Raw genomic sequence first — 18467 nt, 5'->3', positions numbered from 1 at the left:
GGGTAGAACAATCACACACATCATTTTTTCCGACTCCTACATTTGTTACAGACAGAAATGAACTGGAAGTCAGGAAAGCCGGGTCTTATTCTGTTTTGGCCACTGAGCAAGTCGCTAGGTCTTCGACACTAGATTCGTGAGAGACACTGCTCTTAAATCAGGTTTATTCTCCAGATTAACTTCTCCAGGTAACTGCTTAACCACTTAAAATACATAAGCGGTATCACGTATACCTGTGCAGATTTGCATACTTGTATTCAAATGCACCACCGTACAAAATTAAGTTTGATTTTACTATCACGTAAAGTAAGTTATTAGTGTTAATGGAAAAACAAATCTCATTCAGTCCAAAAAAAAAAAAAAAAATCAGAGTGATATACTGTTGGGCCAGACTGTCTTCTAGAAAATGCTTACGCTGTTTCCGATGTAGCTACAAGACTCAAAAGACATAATTTTATATCATGCCCGAATAGCTTTGCTTTGATTGCCTTAATTTCCTTATTTGCCTTCATACTACTTCATTATATTGTTTTTTAAATCTATCCTAAAATCAGTACAGTACATGACACTGATTTTTTTTTAGCGGACCTCGGGGACTCCCTGCTGTAGATGTAACACAGGAACCTCTCAACGGTCAAGCTATAGCATTGTTTCATGTTCAATGAAAGGTTTTATTATGTTATTGCTAAGATTTTAAATCAGAATTTATCGTGAGGGTTTCTTATTTTTGTAAATAGGGAAGTTACGGAATTCAACATTATTTTGCTAATAAGTTCTCTTAGAGTCATTCTTCTGATTCCATTTCTTAGGTCCATAAAATGTTTATTTAAAATGAGAAGTTATGTGCAAAGAGAACTAGAACCTCTGTGATTGTTTTATTAAATACTTGTATTTGGAAATGACGCTATAAAAGTTTGATTTCACAGTAACACGTTAAAAATCGAAATCTATTTTCTTGTGTCTTTTTTCTTGATGTATCACTTAGCTGCTAGAAAACTAGAGTTAGTTTTTGAATAACTTTCCTTTCCAAATAACACGGAAAAATCACTTATTATCAAACACTGTTTCTTCTTTTGATTGAATCCTTGGTAATTGTTCCTGGTACAAGATTGTGGAAAAAACAGCTGAGCATGTCATATTTCTCATCATGTTTTGATAAATCCACAACCACTTCTGAAATCTTTAGAACAGGGATTACAAACAGAAGCATTTAACACTGAGTCTTCATAAGACATCTCTGGATTAACATATACAACACAGTGACACATCCATTCGACCATCTATAATAAGGTAATATTATTAACTAACTATAAAGTTAAGATTATAAAATTTAACCTATCACAAAATACTTGTATTATTAACCTCTATTAATCTATATTAATTAATTAACTAAAGAGATGACTCAAACATTTCTTCACTCTCAAAGATTAAAGTCTATTAGGTAATGTTCGCAAATCTAGAAATACCTAGAGTGACAGCAATATGGTATGTGTTTTTCTTCTAAAGTTATTTTAGACGCACCTGGGTGGCTCAGTTGGTTAAGCATCTGACTTCTGATTTGGACTCAGGGTTGTGGGATCAAGACCCACATCAGGCTCTGCACTGAGCATAGAGCCTGCTTCAGATTTTCTCTCTCTCTCTCTCTTCCTCTGCCCCTCCCACTGCCCCCGCTCAAAACCTAATTAATTAAAATTATATTTTGTATTTAAATTGAAAACAGAGAAATTGGAGAAAAACTATGATGCACCATCTTCCCACCTTAGCACAAACATTCTTGGTATTTTCATACGGCAACTTTGATTTGTTCCCACCGCACGCTTAGCTGTATGCACAGTGTGCAGATAGTTTCACACCTAGATTTCCATTGATGTTTCATCATCTACGACTTTTTACATCACAGAATCAGTAAGCCATCCTTGTGGTCTAGAAAAGCCCACAAAGTGTATTTGCTATAGTTTATCTACCATTTTCCTCTTGTCATACCATTGGGTTGTTTTGAATTTCTATCATTGTAATAGTATATTGAAATCCTTCTTCCAGATCTGGAAATATTTCCTTAAAAATGTGTCTCAAGAATGAGATTTCTGAGGCAACTAGAATAATCGTTGTAACAATTCTTGATTCCTAGGTTAAATTTCTTTTTAAAGAGTTTGTCACAATAAACCCAGTAATGTATTTTATCAAATCCTCCAAGAGTAAACCTGAGAAAACAAAAATATCCTTCAATTTTGTTTGAGAAATACCGTATCCCCATGGTTTACATGTCTATTTTTTTAACTTTTTTTTTTAAGATTTTATTTATTTATTCACGAGAGACAAAAAGAGAGAGAGGCAGAGACACAGGCAGAGGGAGAAGCAGGCTCCATGCAGGGAGCCCGACGTGGGACTCGATCCTGGGACTCTAGAATCACACCCTGAGCCAAAGGCAGACGCTCAACTGCTGAGCCACCCAGGCGTCCCTACATGTCTGTTTTCTAATAAATTTAATGAATTATTTGACTTTGAACAAGTGATTATATATAATTACACTTAAAGCATTATTAGGCCTTAAAAACAACATCTTCAATGTGAATAGAGCTTATCTACTAAAATAGGTGATTTGTTAGAAATTACAATTTTGTGTGATGATCATAAGGACATCAGGTAAACTAAGTCTGAACTTGTGGCCATCTCTTGTTAGTGCCCCACCGGCTCTTTATCATAATAGACTGTTTTTATCTTCCCTTTCCTGAGCAAACATCTTCCCCACTAACAGAAACTCCCAGGAAATTAAACATAAAATAGATCTAATACTCATCCAGAACCACAGTATTATAAATATGAATCTGACAAAGTGCTGATATTTTTCACTGGATCAAAAAGAAGCCACTGGAAGTTTACACTTAATTATCTTGGACCTTATAAATTATTAATCTAATAAAGAAGTGTAAAGTATATCTGTTGTTTTTCAGGTCACAAATATGTTCAGTTACATGCTATTTGCAAGGAGCATGACCAGCTCTTAGACAAACCAAGACAAACTAGTTTTTAAATGCTTTGTGACACTAAGCAGTTCACTTAATTACTCAGCTGCTTCGTCTGTCAAGTGAATATAATAATGAGAATACTATACCCTTATTTTGATTATTAGAGAGACGATGCATGCCTGCGTAATAAATTCTCAAAATGGTAGCTATCATACGAACACTCGTCCCATTTACTTAACTACTCATTTTCCATCAAACAATTTAGGCTAGCCTCAATCAGCCTGAAGCACTGTCACCCAGGTGATTTACACTTTTTAAAATATAGCACTGAGAAATACCCAAAACAGATACAACTTCCTAAAATGATCTGTATCAGTGAATATGATTTATAGCAAATTTTAGTTCCCAAGGGCTGAAGTACTACCGAGGTACTCAGGTAACGTTACAAAGCACAGCTGCCCAGAGGAAGGAATAAAGACTCTGTGCTGCAGAACAGCATCTTTATGTGCCTTCATATCTGTTTTATAAGAGTTAAAGTAGCATTTTTTTACATTTCAATAGTCTATTTCTAAAGACACAATCCATCTTTACAATTTGGGAAGTTTTTCCTGACCAATAATATCAGACAGTGAATTTTAAATATTCTGAGTTCTAGCTCTAAACTTAATCATACTTAGCCACTGGTATATGTAGCATGTAGCTTTTTAAAAACTAAATATGAAATAAAATGTATGACTATGGTAAAGTAAAAAGGATCCCGAATATTATTAATATTATGATAAAATGTACTCACTTTATAATTTCAGTTTTAAAATAAATATTTAGGTGGTTCTAAAACAAGGACTTTTATATCTAACCACTGGGTCACCTACAATTTGTAAAGCACATGATGTTTATAAAACAGTGAAGTCTAAGAATGTCTTGCTTTCATTAAAATAAAGCATTAAAATGCTACTTTGAATCACATAAGTCTTAAATTAATGCCTGAGAAGAATTTTTAAAAGGCAATTAAATCTGGGGGAAGGAAAGCAAGGAGAATACGAAAGCCAAGATCCCTTGTATTTTGAATGTACTTCTGTGTATGACTTGGACCTCAATGGAGCTTGTGAACCATTAACTTCAATTACACTGAAAACCCCAAACAAACCCTGGGCACTGTAAATCTCATTAATTTTAAACACATGGGGATTGGAATAAATGGACTTTGAATTAACTCAATCCAAATTACCTAATATTAAAATATAATTGGAACTCACTTGCTTTAAATTGCTTGCCAGTCTGAAAGGCAGATTGCTATACTAAGGCTTATTATAATTTTATCTTTTTTGAAGTTTCAGAATAATATCTTTATAAGTAGGTATGATTCCAAAATTGGGAAAATAAAGGAATTTCCCTGGTGCTTTCATATATTTCCTTAAAGTTGGGGGGATGTTTTATGAAATTTCAGCTCTAGATGAGGGAAATTTTACAATGGGTTGGTTAAACTAAATATTAAATTCCAAAAAGAAGTGTCCACTGTTTAATATACCTGATAATCTATAGTTTTTAGTAAAATTGCAATTTCCATATTTGTAGGTTTCATACTGTAATTCTTTCTATAGTGATGAGGCAAGGTATGGATTTTAATATCAGCTTAACCATAAATGAAAATATAATAATAGGAGGAATAAGAAATATTTGCTAGATAATAAGAATAAAAAATATGTTGCTAAAACAAGATCAGATATTCCAAGGAAAAGATAAATCATTTTGAAAAAGCCTGCCACTGTCTGGAAGTCTGGTATCATTATCCCCATGCACTTATAAAGTCACTGTATGAAAACATGATAGTAATAATTTTGTTGTTGTATTAGCCTTTATAATACTTGATTATTAAGTGTTTGAGAGCTATATTTCATCAGACCCCCAATTATTAATATTCTATTAAAAATTGCTAAACCTAGGATAAACATGCATGCGTTCTATGTCCCTCTGAATTACATCTACAGAAAACTATGAAGAGTGGGTAACAATGAAAGCCAATCCACCTTGAAAGTCCGTGATACACACGTGCATCATGTGAATACTGATACCTGAGAAGAAATGTGCTTTGAAGCCCTTCTTGGATACAGTATTGTCAGACCTGAATTCAATTCTCATATTGTTGAACTGAGATGTGATCACTTCAGGCACTTCGGCACCACAAAATTTGCCATGCAACTTAGACTCAGAAGAAAGGCCACTCCAAATCTCCACATAATCATATTTGCAAACCTAGAAAAGACGTGGTTATTATAGTCACCAGATTTTAAATATCAGATGACTGACATTTATCATTATTTTATCATATTTTTTCATGATAGTCAAACTGAAATTAATAGGTAAAGAAAAAAATTAGGGAAAGAGTCCAAATATAAGGCAGATGGCATGAAAAAATAGATCAGAGAATTTTGCTCTGAATATCTCCAAGAGATGTAAATACCAATGTGTGCTTGTTTATATATATTTACAGCATATATCTTTTCCAAAGAAATAGAGTTTAGGAGAATTGAGATGAATATTTGTCGAGACAGTGGTGCTGACGGTCACAAGAAGAATAGTATCTGTTGGCTTAAATTTTTTTTTCGTGTTTAAATTTTCACTAGGAACCGTGAAAGAACTTGTCATGTATTGTCTTATTTAATGCTGACTATAGTGACATGAAAGTGATACACGTAGTCTATGAAAGAACCATTAATAATGGAAATGTCCTTTTCAATTGTAAAGATGAGAAAACTGAGGTTCACATATTTCTATGTGACTTGTCCAAAATTATACTTATCGTATGTTGCAATTCAGAGAAAAGAGCAGAGTCTGGTTTGGTCTGGTGCTGCCTCCCAGGAACACTGTTCTAATCGGAAGAGCAGCCTTAGGAAATTTCAAAGGAGACAGACACTGTGGTATACAATAAAAAGGATACTCTGCCGTTCAAACTCATCATCAAACAAATTGGTATTTCTTAATTTCTTTGAGTTGTCAGGCACTATAAAATTAATCTGGAGCTACGCTACAGGATTGCAAACAAATAAAAATTCTATGTGTGGAATGAGAAAGGAATTCACACTAAAATGAAGTAGGCACATTCTGATTTATGTGCAATGCACTAACAACGCCAAAATGGAAGAAGCTAAGTGAATGCCAGGTATTCGTAGCAATTTTCGACCTCTAGCAGATGTTTCCATAATACACTTCTCCGAAGTTCCATCAGGGCACATTCTAAATAATACTTCTTGGGTGAATGACCTTATTACATAAAGGTGTAATTAGCAAGGCTTAACAAAGCATATGATTGAACCCTGGGGCCTGATCTGTACTTTGCAATCTGTCAACTAAAATTACGGTTCTTGTGATATTAATACGGTGATAGATAAGCAAAAGTTGTTAGGAAAAAAATTTTTTTTGAATCTTCTATCCACCTGGTTACAACAGCAATATCTGCTTAGAAGGACTCTGACAGGGGATGGGAGAAAGTTACCGAGGTTAAAGTTGTTTGACATCATCGTTCCTTCTGGATATCAATGTAAATAAATAAGACAATGAAGTTTTAACTTAACCCAGTATTCTCTAAGTCACATTTCTGCTCATGCCTTTATTTTAAGTATTTAAGACATCAAACCACAAAACGCGCAGAATTTTGTAACAGCCTTCCACGTAGTAACATCATAATAAGCTTAAGAAACTTGGGCTACGTTAGAGAGTTTGTCAAGGATCCTTCTAGGAATAAAGACCACCACCATGGGAAAAATGCTTTCAGAACACAATGACCCATTTACTTAAAACCATCTACCCTCCTTCCTCCTGAACATAAACTTCTAGCCTTCCTAGTAACATCTCTCAACTCATGAATCAAAATGTCGTACCTGCCACAGCTAATTGCTTTAGGGAAAACGGAGAGAGTTGAAGTCATTCAACACCAAGTTCATGTCAAATCACAGAACTGGTAGGGAGATTGCCATTTTCAAAAAGGACTTCTCCTATGAAAACTTTTCTAAAAATCCTATACAAATATTTTCTTCATTTCAATATTTCTCTAAATTTCAGGTAATTATGAAAGGAAAATGATGTTTCATGTGGACAGAGTATATTAGAAATATAAATTCATGTTTTTGCTATCATAAAACTTACACATGATGTAAGGAAGATCTCAAAAGGTCCACTGAGCTCTAAAATTGTATAATTCTCTGAAATATATAAGTTTGTCACATTTTAGACTTTAATTTCCTTTAAGGAAACACAAAAGTCACAACTTCTTTTTACCTCAAAGCCATTAGTAGCACTAAAAAAAAATGCACATAAGTGACTTGATTCTGATAGGCATAATTAAGAGTGAGAAAGTCATTAAAAAGAAATAAAGAAAAATAGAAAGGGGGAAAAGAGGCAAATATACATATACAAAGGCAACATAATGCTATAAAATCCACACATATTACCAACAATTATTGCTCAGGAGCAAAGACATATTATATTTCTGTTTTCTCACTTCTTTAAAAGTGTTCAACAGATAAATATCAGAGACAAAATAATTTTTGAGTTAATTTTATCATACTTACAAGTCTCAAATCATGTTCATTTTAAAATAGGCACAGAAAAGAAGTCATTGGAAGAAAGAATATGGAAGTTAGAAAAGAAAGTAGGAAAGCCCAAACAAAACCGAAATTAAGCCAATGTTGACCAATAATACAAAGGACACAAGCCCTAAAACTTCTCATTTCAAGGCTTGACATTCCATTTGAATCTGGTGCATGTGTACTAGCACATAGGAATTCTCAAATAAATGATTTCACTTGTTTAAATGCGGTCAACTGGCAGAAAACTGGACTTCCATTATAACAAGCCATATTTTATAAACAAAAGACAGTGTCAACTAAACGCATATTTGTTGAGATTAAAAAGTGTATCTTTACTGGGGAATCATGAACATATTCATAACGAGAAACTACTTACATAAAGAAAATATACTCATTTCTACAAATAAACATACCAGGCTCTCCAAAATGGCTATTTTTGTTATGACTCAACCAGTGGATTTTGAATGTCGATTGATGGATTGTTGTGGGGTTTTTTTTGTCTTTTGTTTTTTTTTTTAGAAAAGTCAATGCGATATAAAGCTGACCCTAATTTCTTCATAGTTCTTTGATAAATCAAGAAATTGCTGTATCCCAATACACTAAGTAAAAACCCCTTCTAGGTAGTTTTCAATCTCCCAAAATAGCCTAAAATATTATCCAATGCCAAGAGGAATTACAAGCAGTCGCAGAAATGAACAGTACAGCAAAGAAAGACTGCAACATCTGCACAGTTGTACTGCTGCAATCCTTCCTTCCTCCGTCCTTCCACTGACCAGTTTGTCTTCAGAGGTTCCCAGAACCCAACAGAAAAGAATGTACTTATCTTTCACTTACTTCATTGCCCTCCAATTCAAAAAACTCAAACTTCATGGAAATTCTGTATTGGGTTGGTGCGACCACCTGCCACACGCAGTTCTTATTAGGAGGGTACTCCTTGGGCCAGCCTGGAGTGGTTATGGTGCCGTTAAGTTTGGTAAGAAGTCCGCCACAGGCCGCTAGAAGGAAGGAAAGGACAAGGTTTTCCCCTAATAGGGTCATCCCCTTCTTAGCACCTTTCTGCTGGTAACCAAACATCTCCCCATTAAATTCCCATCATCTTCCAGAGTTTTCAAAATCTAGAAAGCTGCAGACGCCGTCGCCTACTACAACTATTTTAATTATCTAATCCCATTCACAAGCTGTGAATTCATTGCTTGGGACCCAAGCAAATTACGGCTGTATGACATCTCAGATCACTTTGAAGTTGGACAACGGGGCGCCTGGGGGGCTCAGTCAGTTAAGCGTCTGCCTTCAGCTCAAGTCATGATCCCAGGGCCCTGCGGTGGAGCCCCAGGTCAGCTCCCTGCTCCCTCTCCTGGGAGGCTGGGGAGGCTGCCTCTCCCTCTCCTCCCCACTCGGGCTCTGTCTCACGATCTCCGTCTCTCTCAAATAAATAAATAAATACAACCTTTTTTTTTTTTTTTTTTTAAAAAAGCAAAGTTGGACAACCAAGATAAAGAAGACTGGGTGTCAGTTGTCTCATCTTCTAAATGGTTATGACAATATCTACACCATAGGGTAGTTATGAGAACTAACGCCCTCTGTTTTAAAGATGCCACCTTGCCTTCATAACTGCGGGTGTTTTAGTCTAGCCCAGAGAGCAGATTATTAGCTTAATAGATAAGGATGGAGACTTTTGCCAAAAAGAAAAGTTTAAGACTTTAAGAAGAAACAGGCAGTCTCTGATTTTCTTATTCAGCTCAGTAAGGGTTTGGCATTGATTTGTTCAGCAAATAAATCTGCCACCTTTACCACTGCTGTGTCCTGTGTTACAGACGCAGTAGAGAACAAAGGTGCTCATTTTCAGGGAGTTTACATATACATTTTTGTGGGAAGCACCAAAAGTAAACTTCGTGAATACATAACGATAAGTAATGTTGAACTGCTACACGTTCTATGAAGAGGATTTGGGCAGACATTCTGAGAGAAGAATAAAGGAGAGACGGAACAGAGGAAGGAAGATCGGTCCATTTATTTTGTAATTCAAGTATGGGGCCAGCAATAGGATGGAGCAGGGAATAAATAGGAAATGGGGTGGGGGGGAAGAAGCAGCTTTAAATTCTGAAGGAAGAGATCACAGGACACACTAACAAAACGTTGTGCAAGAAATCTCATCTTAGAATGTGCAGAGGAAATGGCAAAATCCCTTTGTTAATGGATCATTTATTAATGAAACCCATTGGGCGGCTGCTTCACGCTCGTGCTAGGTGCTGGAGATAAAACCAAGCATGTGGATTCAGGACTCCGAGCCGTGGTAGGGGGGGTGTGTTCATCAACTCTGTTAAGAGAAGGTGAAAATAAGTGATGGATGGGGGTGAAAACCTGGGTCTAGACAGATAAGAGTAGAAATGGATAGAGAGAGAGATGATAAGACAAATAGAGCAGAAGAGAGAGGGAGGAGAAACACAGCGCAAGCTAATAAACCCGGCGGCCTGGTGGCCAGCGGAGGGACGAGCTCCCAGGCAGGGTTTCCTGTCAACTGAGCCACAGGCCGGGTCCCAGCAGTTGGGAAGAGGTCACTGTGGAGGGCGGGGAGGACAGCGGGAGGCCCAGGGGCCTGGAAGGGCGGGGGCCCGGGGCCAGGCCTACCTTCACAGCTCCTCTTGTCGGGCCCCAGCTCATAGCCCGGCTCGCACGCGCACTGGTAACTGCCCAGGGTGTTCAGGCAGCGCTGCTCGCAGCCCCCGCGGTCCGGCTTGGCACACTCGTCTTCCTCTGCAAGGACGGGGCGCCACGCAGGCAACAGCCCGGTCAGGGTGTCGGCCTGTACCTACTCAGGCATAATTTTTTTTCTTTTTTTTTTGAAAATATGACACTCAGAAACTCTGAAACGGAGACAACTGACGTCTCCAACAAAGGAGCAGAAACCACCTGCAGGCCCTTGGGACGCGGCCTACCCGCATGTCCTCCCCGCAACCCCGATGGCCTAAGCAGCAAGACAAGGACTCGGGATCCACAGCGGTGTCAAATGAAGATCACCTTATCTCTGACATCTCTGACACGTATGTGTCTTGGTGGTTTTTTTTGTTTTGTTTTGTTTTTTTTCCTGATGTTACGGTCAAAGGGAATTCTTATAACATGAGAATTCCAGAATAAAATAGAAAAACTTATTGAAAAACATATAGCTTCACTTGTTGATTTCATTTTGTGAATATATGTACGAATAATATACGCTATTGGGAACAACATATATGACCAAATATTCCATAATTTCAATTCTCAGGAGTAACCTTGTGTGAGTTAAGAAAATAGCGGACAATATCCTCTGGGGAAATCCCACATTGGCCAAACGCTGACCATCTCTATGACCAAATAGATCAGCATCCCAGGAGACGATCTCGACGACGCTATGCTTCCTCTACTATAAAATACTACAGAACTGAAGCACATGCATATACTTTTTTTTTTCATACATATACTTTTTAAGAAATATTTTGAGCGCAGCTGGTGAAAGTAACAAAGTTCTCTGCCTTTCATTTTTTTGTTTTTTTGTTTTTGTTTTTGTTTTTGCCTTTCAGATCATATGGTGAATACCTAAGCAATTCTCAGGGAAAGATCCACTATGCTGTTTTTTAAATAACAAAAATATCTGGTTATCATTCACACTAAATTTTGACATGCACAACTAAATCCATCATTTATTCTATAAAAAATCAGCATAGAGAAACTTTTTGTTTTCTGACCCCGTGAGAGAGTATTATTTTACAGTGTCACAATGTCACATGCTTGTGAATTTTGTAAAATTAAGTCTGATGCTTTTTGCACTAAAATGGCTTTCTCTTGGGGTGCTGGCTGGGGGGGCCAATTGTTTAAGGCTCCAGCTGTTCTGGCTCGGGCTGTGATCTCAGGGCCCTGGGATGGGGCCCCGCATCAGGTTCCATGCTTGGCGTGGAGTCTGCTTGAGACTCTCTCTCCCCCTCCATATTCTCTCTTTCTCTCTCAAATAAATACATAAATCCTTGAAAAAATAAATAAATAAAATCGTTCTTTTTACCTCATCAGAGCACACCAACTATGGGACCTGAAAATATACTAAAATTTGGTTCCGCAATTTAAAATGAAAGCTGACCAATGATAATTCTTTGTCCCGAAGGCATTTAAAGTATCGGACGGTTCTGCTACGGAGGCCATGCATTATTTCCAATGTGGTCGAACATTATGGTCTACAGGATGGCTCAGAAATGATGTCACCTGTAAACAAACTGATGAATGGCTTCTTCTGGTTACGAGTCTTCTGTTTATCATGTTGTGAAGGTTTTCTCCTTGTCTAAATCCCCTTTCTGGATTTTGCAGTTTTGATATTTCATAAAAACAGTAGGTAAAATCTCCTAATGGAGTTCCTACCCTGTGCTACAAAGTTCCAAACTCCAGTATTTTACCAAGAACCTTTTACCACCAAAAATCATTAAAATATCTGTATGCACAGTGCATTCTTAACTTTCAGCATAACTTCACTATAGTTCTCTCTCTTAGGGTTAGGGAAACTCACATTTATCCCTGACCAACAAGACCTCACCACTTTAAATGATTTCAAGTTACCTTTAAAAAAATTGGCAGCAAACCCTGCCTTGTTCACAGTTCCATCAGAAACAAATTTCATCCACAAGGTATTGGAGGTAGATCTGATATCTTCAGGTTTATCATAACCACAGAAACGCCCTATCAAAGGGCTATTTTCACTGGTTCCATCCCGAACTTCTAGGTAGTCATAGGCACAATTGTCATGTCTTTCAATCTGCAACAATAAAAAAAATATGTGAAGATATATTTAATTAGCAGATAAATCAATTTTTGCAGAAAGAGTAATATTGGTTCTCAGCCATAATCCTGCCAGGGTCACATGACAAGTTATTTAACACCAAATGAGAGCTTTTCTTGTGAGCGTGCATGGCAAGATCTACACTGCGCGTGAACAAAGGGCCTATTTTTCTGGTGGACAGAGGGAGATACAGAAATCTATGGGAGAGTGCATTCACATGTGTCACAACCAACAGATGTTAACTGCCTTTTAAAAGAAAATAAAAGTACCCATAGTAATTCTTTGGAGAAAAAAAAAAGAGCTAAACAAAATTCAGACTTAAAATTATCATTAAAAATCTAGGCCAGATATGCTATAAGCAACGTATAATTTGTTCTGAAACATAAAAATTGCCGTTGCTTCACGGACAAAACTGTTATCTTATTCATAGAGAAGCCTGACCCAGACTCTGCTGATAGATATTGCATGGTTTACGGGCCTGAATCTCTTTTTAAAGGACTAATTCATAATATAAACTACATACTTCCTAGTCTCTGAAATTCTTGACCCACAGTCAGCATAGCTATCGAAAGACTGTGTAGAATCAGCACGACCTATTCCTTCCTCAAGGTAATAACGGCTGTTCAGGGTTCAGGGGAGACCTTTTACCCCAACAGGCTCCCAACCCATAGAACCTGCAGGAACTCAATCTCTTTCCTTAAACAACTCAAATAAAAGCTCAGACCTATGACATTTTATGAAGAACTTCATGTTCATGAATCTATGTTTTGGCCCCAAACTTCCAAAAACAACAAACCAAAATTTGCAACTTGTTTTTCAAATTATAAAACAATCTCTAATAAGTAGCTGGCTTATTTTCTGTAAAAAAAAAAAAAAAAAAAAAAAAAAAAATTCAGAAATTGTTTCTATTTTTTAAGATTGTATTTATTTATTTGACAGAGAGACAGAGCACAAGCAGGGGGAGTGGCAGAGGGAAGGGAGAAGCAGGCTCCCTGCGGAGCAGGAAACCCCATGTGGGACTCGATCCCAAGACCCTGGGGTCAAGACTTGAGCCAAAGGCAGACGATTAACCGACTGAGCCATCCAGGTGCCCTAGAAATTGTCAATACATTAAAAATGACAATCTTCATATTAGATAGCCTAAGGACAAATAGAAAACAACAGATTTTGAAGGACAGATTAGGTCAGAACTAATTACTACATTTGCTGCTGCCCTTTTCCCAGTGACAAATCAGGAGGATTCATTCACTCCTTCAACAAATATTTAATGTCCTTTCTCTTCTAGGCACTCTTCTCACTGCTTGGTGTGCACCCTTCGGCAACATAACAAAGAGCTTCGCTCTCTTGGATCTTACATGCTACTGGTGGATAGAGAGTAAAGGGACAACAAATAGGATAAATAATGAAATCATAAAATATTAGCAACCCATGAATTCTATAGAAAACTATAAAGTAAAACAAGATGAGAAGTAGGAGAAGTGGGGGGAGTATTAATAATTTTAAATTATACCTTCAGTAGGTACTCATTGGGCTTGATTTACAAATCATGGGGTTTTTTTTCCCTAAAAAATGTATTTTCTGTGTTGTGTGGAATTATGGGAAAGAAGGGAAAAATATTTACCATAAAGACTACCTCATTTTTAAAGCACATTTTTAAGACTATAGCTTTTTAGAGAGATGGCTTGGGTGAGACAGCAGTGACACTTGTAACTTAGTCACCAAGGATGACAAGGGCAAGCTGACCAGCTATTTACATACTGCCTCTTCTCAGCTTTTAATATACTCCTTTCAAAATCAGAGTTCTCTATAAAGATGAGAACATTTCCAGATGGTCAAAGGCCTTTCTTCGGTCAAGAGGACACATAAAATAATATCCCAAATGTTACAGGTTGAGACTGGATAAAAGAATAAGGACACTGAAACAGTGACAAACTAGGGAAAATAGCAAAGGTCTCAGCAAGCTAACCTCTCCTCACCCGCCTGAGCAGCACAGAATGAACTGCTCCTGACTCAGGAGTCATTTTAGAAGAGAAGGGAAAGAATGAGTTAGAAAAAGAAAGGAAGAGACGCCCGGGTGGCTCAGCGGTTCAGCGCCGCCTTCAGCCCAGGGCGTGATCCTGGGGGCCCGGGATCGAGTCCCGCGTCGGGCGCCCTGCATGGAGCCTGCTTCTCCCTCTGCCTGTGTCTCTGCCTCTCTCTCTCTCTGTGTGTCTCTCATGAATAAATACATAAAATCTAAAAAAAAAAAAAAAAAAAAGGAAGGAAGTGTGAATACACAATACAAAAAGCTGTTTTTCACAGGTCAACTAAGAAAAATAAAATTGGTTCATATTATAAGCCATACTAGGATAAAAAAATAAGAAGGCTAATTAGAAAGGGTTTTTAATTACTGTCTTGAAGAAATAATGGCTTTCAAAAATTACCACTTCAATGAAGAAGAATGCAAGACAGACGCTACCAAGAAAGAAACAAAAAAAAAATTATATTTATTCAGTGATTAAAAAGAAATAGGATAATGGATATTTCCCTGTACATGAAACTCACTCTGTTCTTTTAACAGGTATATAACAGATCTCTTTAAATTTTAATTTAAAGTACCCATATATTCACTGGTTGCTTAGTAAAAAAAAATTAGGGGTTTAAATATTTTATATGATAAACAAAATGTAAACATTTCACGGGTAAAATGCACAAAAATGGCCAATTTTAGGATCAATTCCACCAGCACCTATTTATTACGTACTACTTACATATTAAATATCATGCACTTTGTGTTAGGGGGTCACACAACCGAGACATATACTGCATTCTCACATTGTAAATACCACAGTCGTTCGACTGTCTAGAAAATAAAATGTGTCTTAAATATATGACCTTGTGCTATTTAAAAACACATTATCCCTTTACAACAACATAGATATCTTATCAATGACCTCAATGATCTTTGCTTACCGATTTTTCAGTTTAACTGCATTAATTCTAGTGGCAACACGAGCACAATGAACCTGTGCTCTATTGGTGTCAATTATAATGGTGCCTCTTCTACATCTACACAAGAGTGATGACGGTGAGCACAAATGAAAGTTTGAGTGCTTTCAATTATGTCATTTGCGTAATATTTTCTCTGGCTATATCAATTACTTCAATAAATTAATACACAGAATGGGTAGGAATAAATATGACTGAAGCTAAAAAAGGGATAAGTCAATTGGTGTTTTAGCTCCATAAGAAAAAAGAACACCAAAGTCAATGGTTTATAAAAAAAAAAGAAAGAAAGAAAGAAAGAAAGAAAGAAAGAAAGAAAGAAAGAAAGAAAGAAAAAGAAAGAAAGAAAGAAAAAGCAATTTCTTCTTGAGTTACAGCATGGACACAGTTCATATCTGGAACCTGAATGCAATGTCATGCACAATTACACATGTAATAAGTATGCTTTGATAATGATGATGCTGATTTATTATAGGCTTTAAGATAATCAGAGCATAAACCATATACAAATGTGGCAAGCTTATCACAATGTAAACAGACCAAATATGTACAATTAGGACACGAGGACAGTGACAGTAAGCTCTGAACAGGTTTTAGGGAACTGACATTAAAATGATATTGGAAGTAGATTCAAATACACACACAAAAAAAGGAAGAATGAGTACTGAGATTAGCTGGGAGGGATTAATATTACATTTCATTACTATGTGCAGCTTATGCCTTTTACTGGCAGATTAAAAAAAAATCATGGAAAAGCTGAGTGATGTTTATTTAGCAAGAACTAAAATCAATTAAATGTAACCTATAGTCAGCCTCTCATTCTAAAACTGTCAACTAGTGCAGAGCTTTGTGGTCAAAAGAGGGACCATGCCCAGGTTTAGGATCTAATCACACACTTTGCCTTCATTTTATAACCAAATGTCCAAATAAATGTTGCAAAAACATCTACCTAGTTATTTGTAAAAAGCTCTGAAAACTCCAAAACTTCTAGATTATGGATGCAATAAAAGCTCTCCCAGAAAAACTAAAAATCCTCCATTTGATTCAACAATCCCACTTCTTGATCTGTTTCTAAAACACTGAGAGCAGAGTCTGGAAGAGACGTTTGCACCTTCACAGTCATACCAGCATTATTCACAATGATCAAAGGTGGAAGCAATCCAAATGTCCATCAATGGATGAATATATCCACAAAATGCTGAATATACATACAGCGGAATGTTATTCAGCCTTAGAAATGAGAGAAATCCTTTCATGTGCTACAACATGGATGAACTTTGCAGATATTACACTGAGTGAGATAAGCCAGTCACAAAAAAGAAGGGGCTGAAGGATTCCACTTCTGCGAGGTACCTAGACTAGTCAAATTCACAGCAACAGGAATTAGAAAAGTGGTTGCCATGGGCTTGGGGTAGGGGAGAAAGGGGAGTTGTTTGGGGGTAGGAAGTTTCGATTTTGCAAGACGAACAGACTTTTAGAGACAAGGTGCACAATGTGGATGTGCTTAAACCTACTGAGCTGTACACTTTAAAATGGTTAAGATGGGGGCGCCTGGGTGGCTCAGGTGTTAAGCATCTGCCTTCAGCTCAGGTTCTGGGATCGAACCCTAAGACGACTCCCTGCTCATGGGAGCCTGCCTCTCCCTCTCCTTCCTGCTCATCCCTCTCACAAATAAGTAAATAAAATCTTAAAAAAAAAAAAAAAGTTAATATAGTAAATTTTATGTTTTTTAAAAATTTACTGTAATAATGAAAGCAACCCTCTCCTGTGACTGTTAGAATGTAGTTCTCAAGTATAGTTAATGTAGCAGCAAGTGGATGGCACTAGAGGGTATTACACTAAGTGAAAGAAGTCAATCAGAGAAAGACAGTTACCATGGGGTCTCATGCATGGAATTTAAGAAACAAAACAGAGGATCATAGGAGAAGAGGGGAAAAAATAAAACAAGATGAAATCAGAGAGGGAGACAAACTGAAAGAGACTCTTAATCATAGGAAACAAACTGAGGGTCACCGGAGGGGAGAGGAGATGGGTAACTGGTGATGGGCATTAAGGAGGGCACGGGATGTCATGAGCCCTGGGTGTTGTAGAAGACTGACGAATCCCTGACCTCTACCTCTGAATCCAATAATACATTATATGTTAATTAATTAACTTTAAATAAAAAATAAAGTTTAAAAATGTATAACTAATGTAATCAACTACATAAACGATTAAACTTCTAGAAATAATATAATTTAAGATCATATACACAGGGAACAATGCTAGTCATTACTTTTCGCTTTGAAGGAAAAATTGTTCAAGAAAAGCATGACTATCGGGGGGGTGGGGGTGACTGGGTGACAGGCACTGAGGGGGCACTTGATGGATGAGCACTGGGTGTTATTCTATATGTTGGCAAATCGAACACCAATAAAAAATAAATTTATATATAAAAAAAAGAAAAGCATGACTAAAAAAACAATGTAGATTAGCATTTATCACTAAAAATAAGTTAATTTGGGGGATTTCTATATCTGTGTGGATTCCTCATAGGTATACTACTACATACGCTCTTGTTAAAATGATAAAACTAAAAATAAATTAATTTTAGTAACGGGAAAAATCCAATAAAGTCTAGGACATGATGCTATCAAGCAAAAGAATTTTGAATAAAAGGCAGAAAAGCTTCATAATAGATCATTATTTTAAAATTTGTTACTATCATATTTAATATTCAATCATATAATATTATTTTGTTATTGTTATTTGATATTACTTAATATGGATACTTAGATCATTACAGCCCAAAAACAGAGAGAAAATTTATACATTCGACCCTGTGACAATGAAAATCATGAGTCTGGATTAGGTCTACTTCATGTGACTTGGCTTTTTTAATGCTGCCATTCGATTTTTTTTTTTCTTTTCACGACACAATTACTTTTACTCCCTCTTAATCTTAACAAATATTCACTGAAAACCTACCAGTGCCAGAAAATACACACTTCACAGTGTATAAGCAGAGGTGAACAAAACAGACATGCCCCTGACTGACAAACAGATGTTGATTAAACAACACAAATGCACAAATGAAGACAGTTATAAAGGGAAGGAATTGACAGCGTGAGAGAACAGAGATGCCTCTCTCGG

At 36.7% G+C, this 18467-nt stretch overlaps 1 protein-coding gene across 1 annotated transcript in view; it reads right to left on the bottom strand.

The window, feature by feature from the left end:
* TLL1 (tolloid like 1) overlaps nucleotides 1–18467 on the bottom strand; it is a 192425-nt gene that overhangs the window by 32745 nt on the left and 141213 nt on the right. The window contains exons 13-16 of the mRNA XM_072773841.1: nucleotides 12131–12326; nucleotides 10181–10306; nucleotides 8387–8547; nucleotides 5039–5219 (exon numbers count right to left, since the gene is read on the bottom strand). Coding sequence (XP_072629942.1) covers nucleotides 5039–5219; nucleotides 8387–8547; nucleotides 10181–10306; nucleotides 12131–12326 — 664 coding nt within the window. The remainder of the gene's footprint in view (nucleotides 1–5038; nucleotides 5220–8386; nucleotides 8548–10180; nucleotides 10307–12130; nucleotides 12327–18467) is intronic.

The sequence above is a fragment of the Canis lupus genome, chromosome 13 (assembly GCF_048164855.1).
Source record: "Canis lupus baileyi chromosome 13, mCanLup2.hap1, whole genome shotgun sequence".
Taxonomy (NCBI): Eukaryota; Metazoa; Chordata; class Mammalia; order Carnivora; family Canidae; genus Canis; species Canis lupus.
Note: the sequence above shows the minus strand (reverse complement) of the source record. Positions and strands in the feature narration are given on the sequence as shown.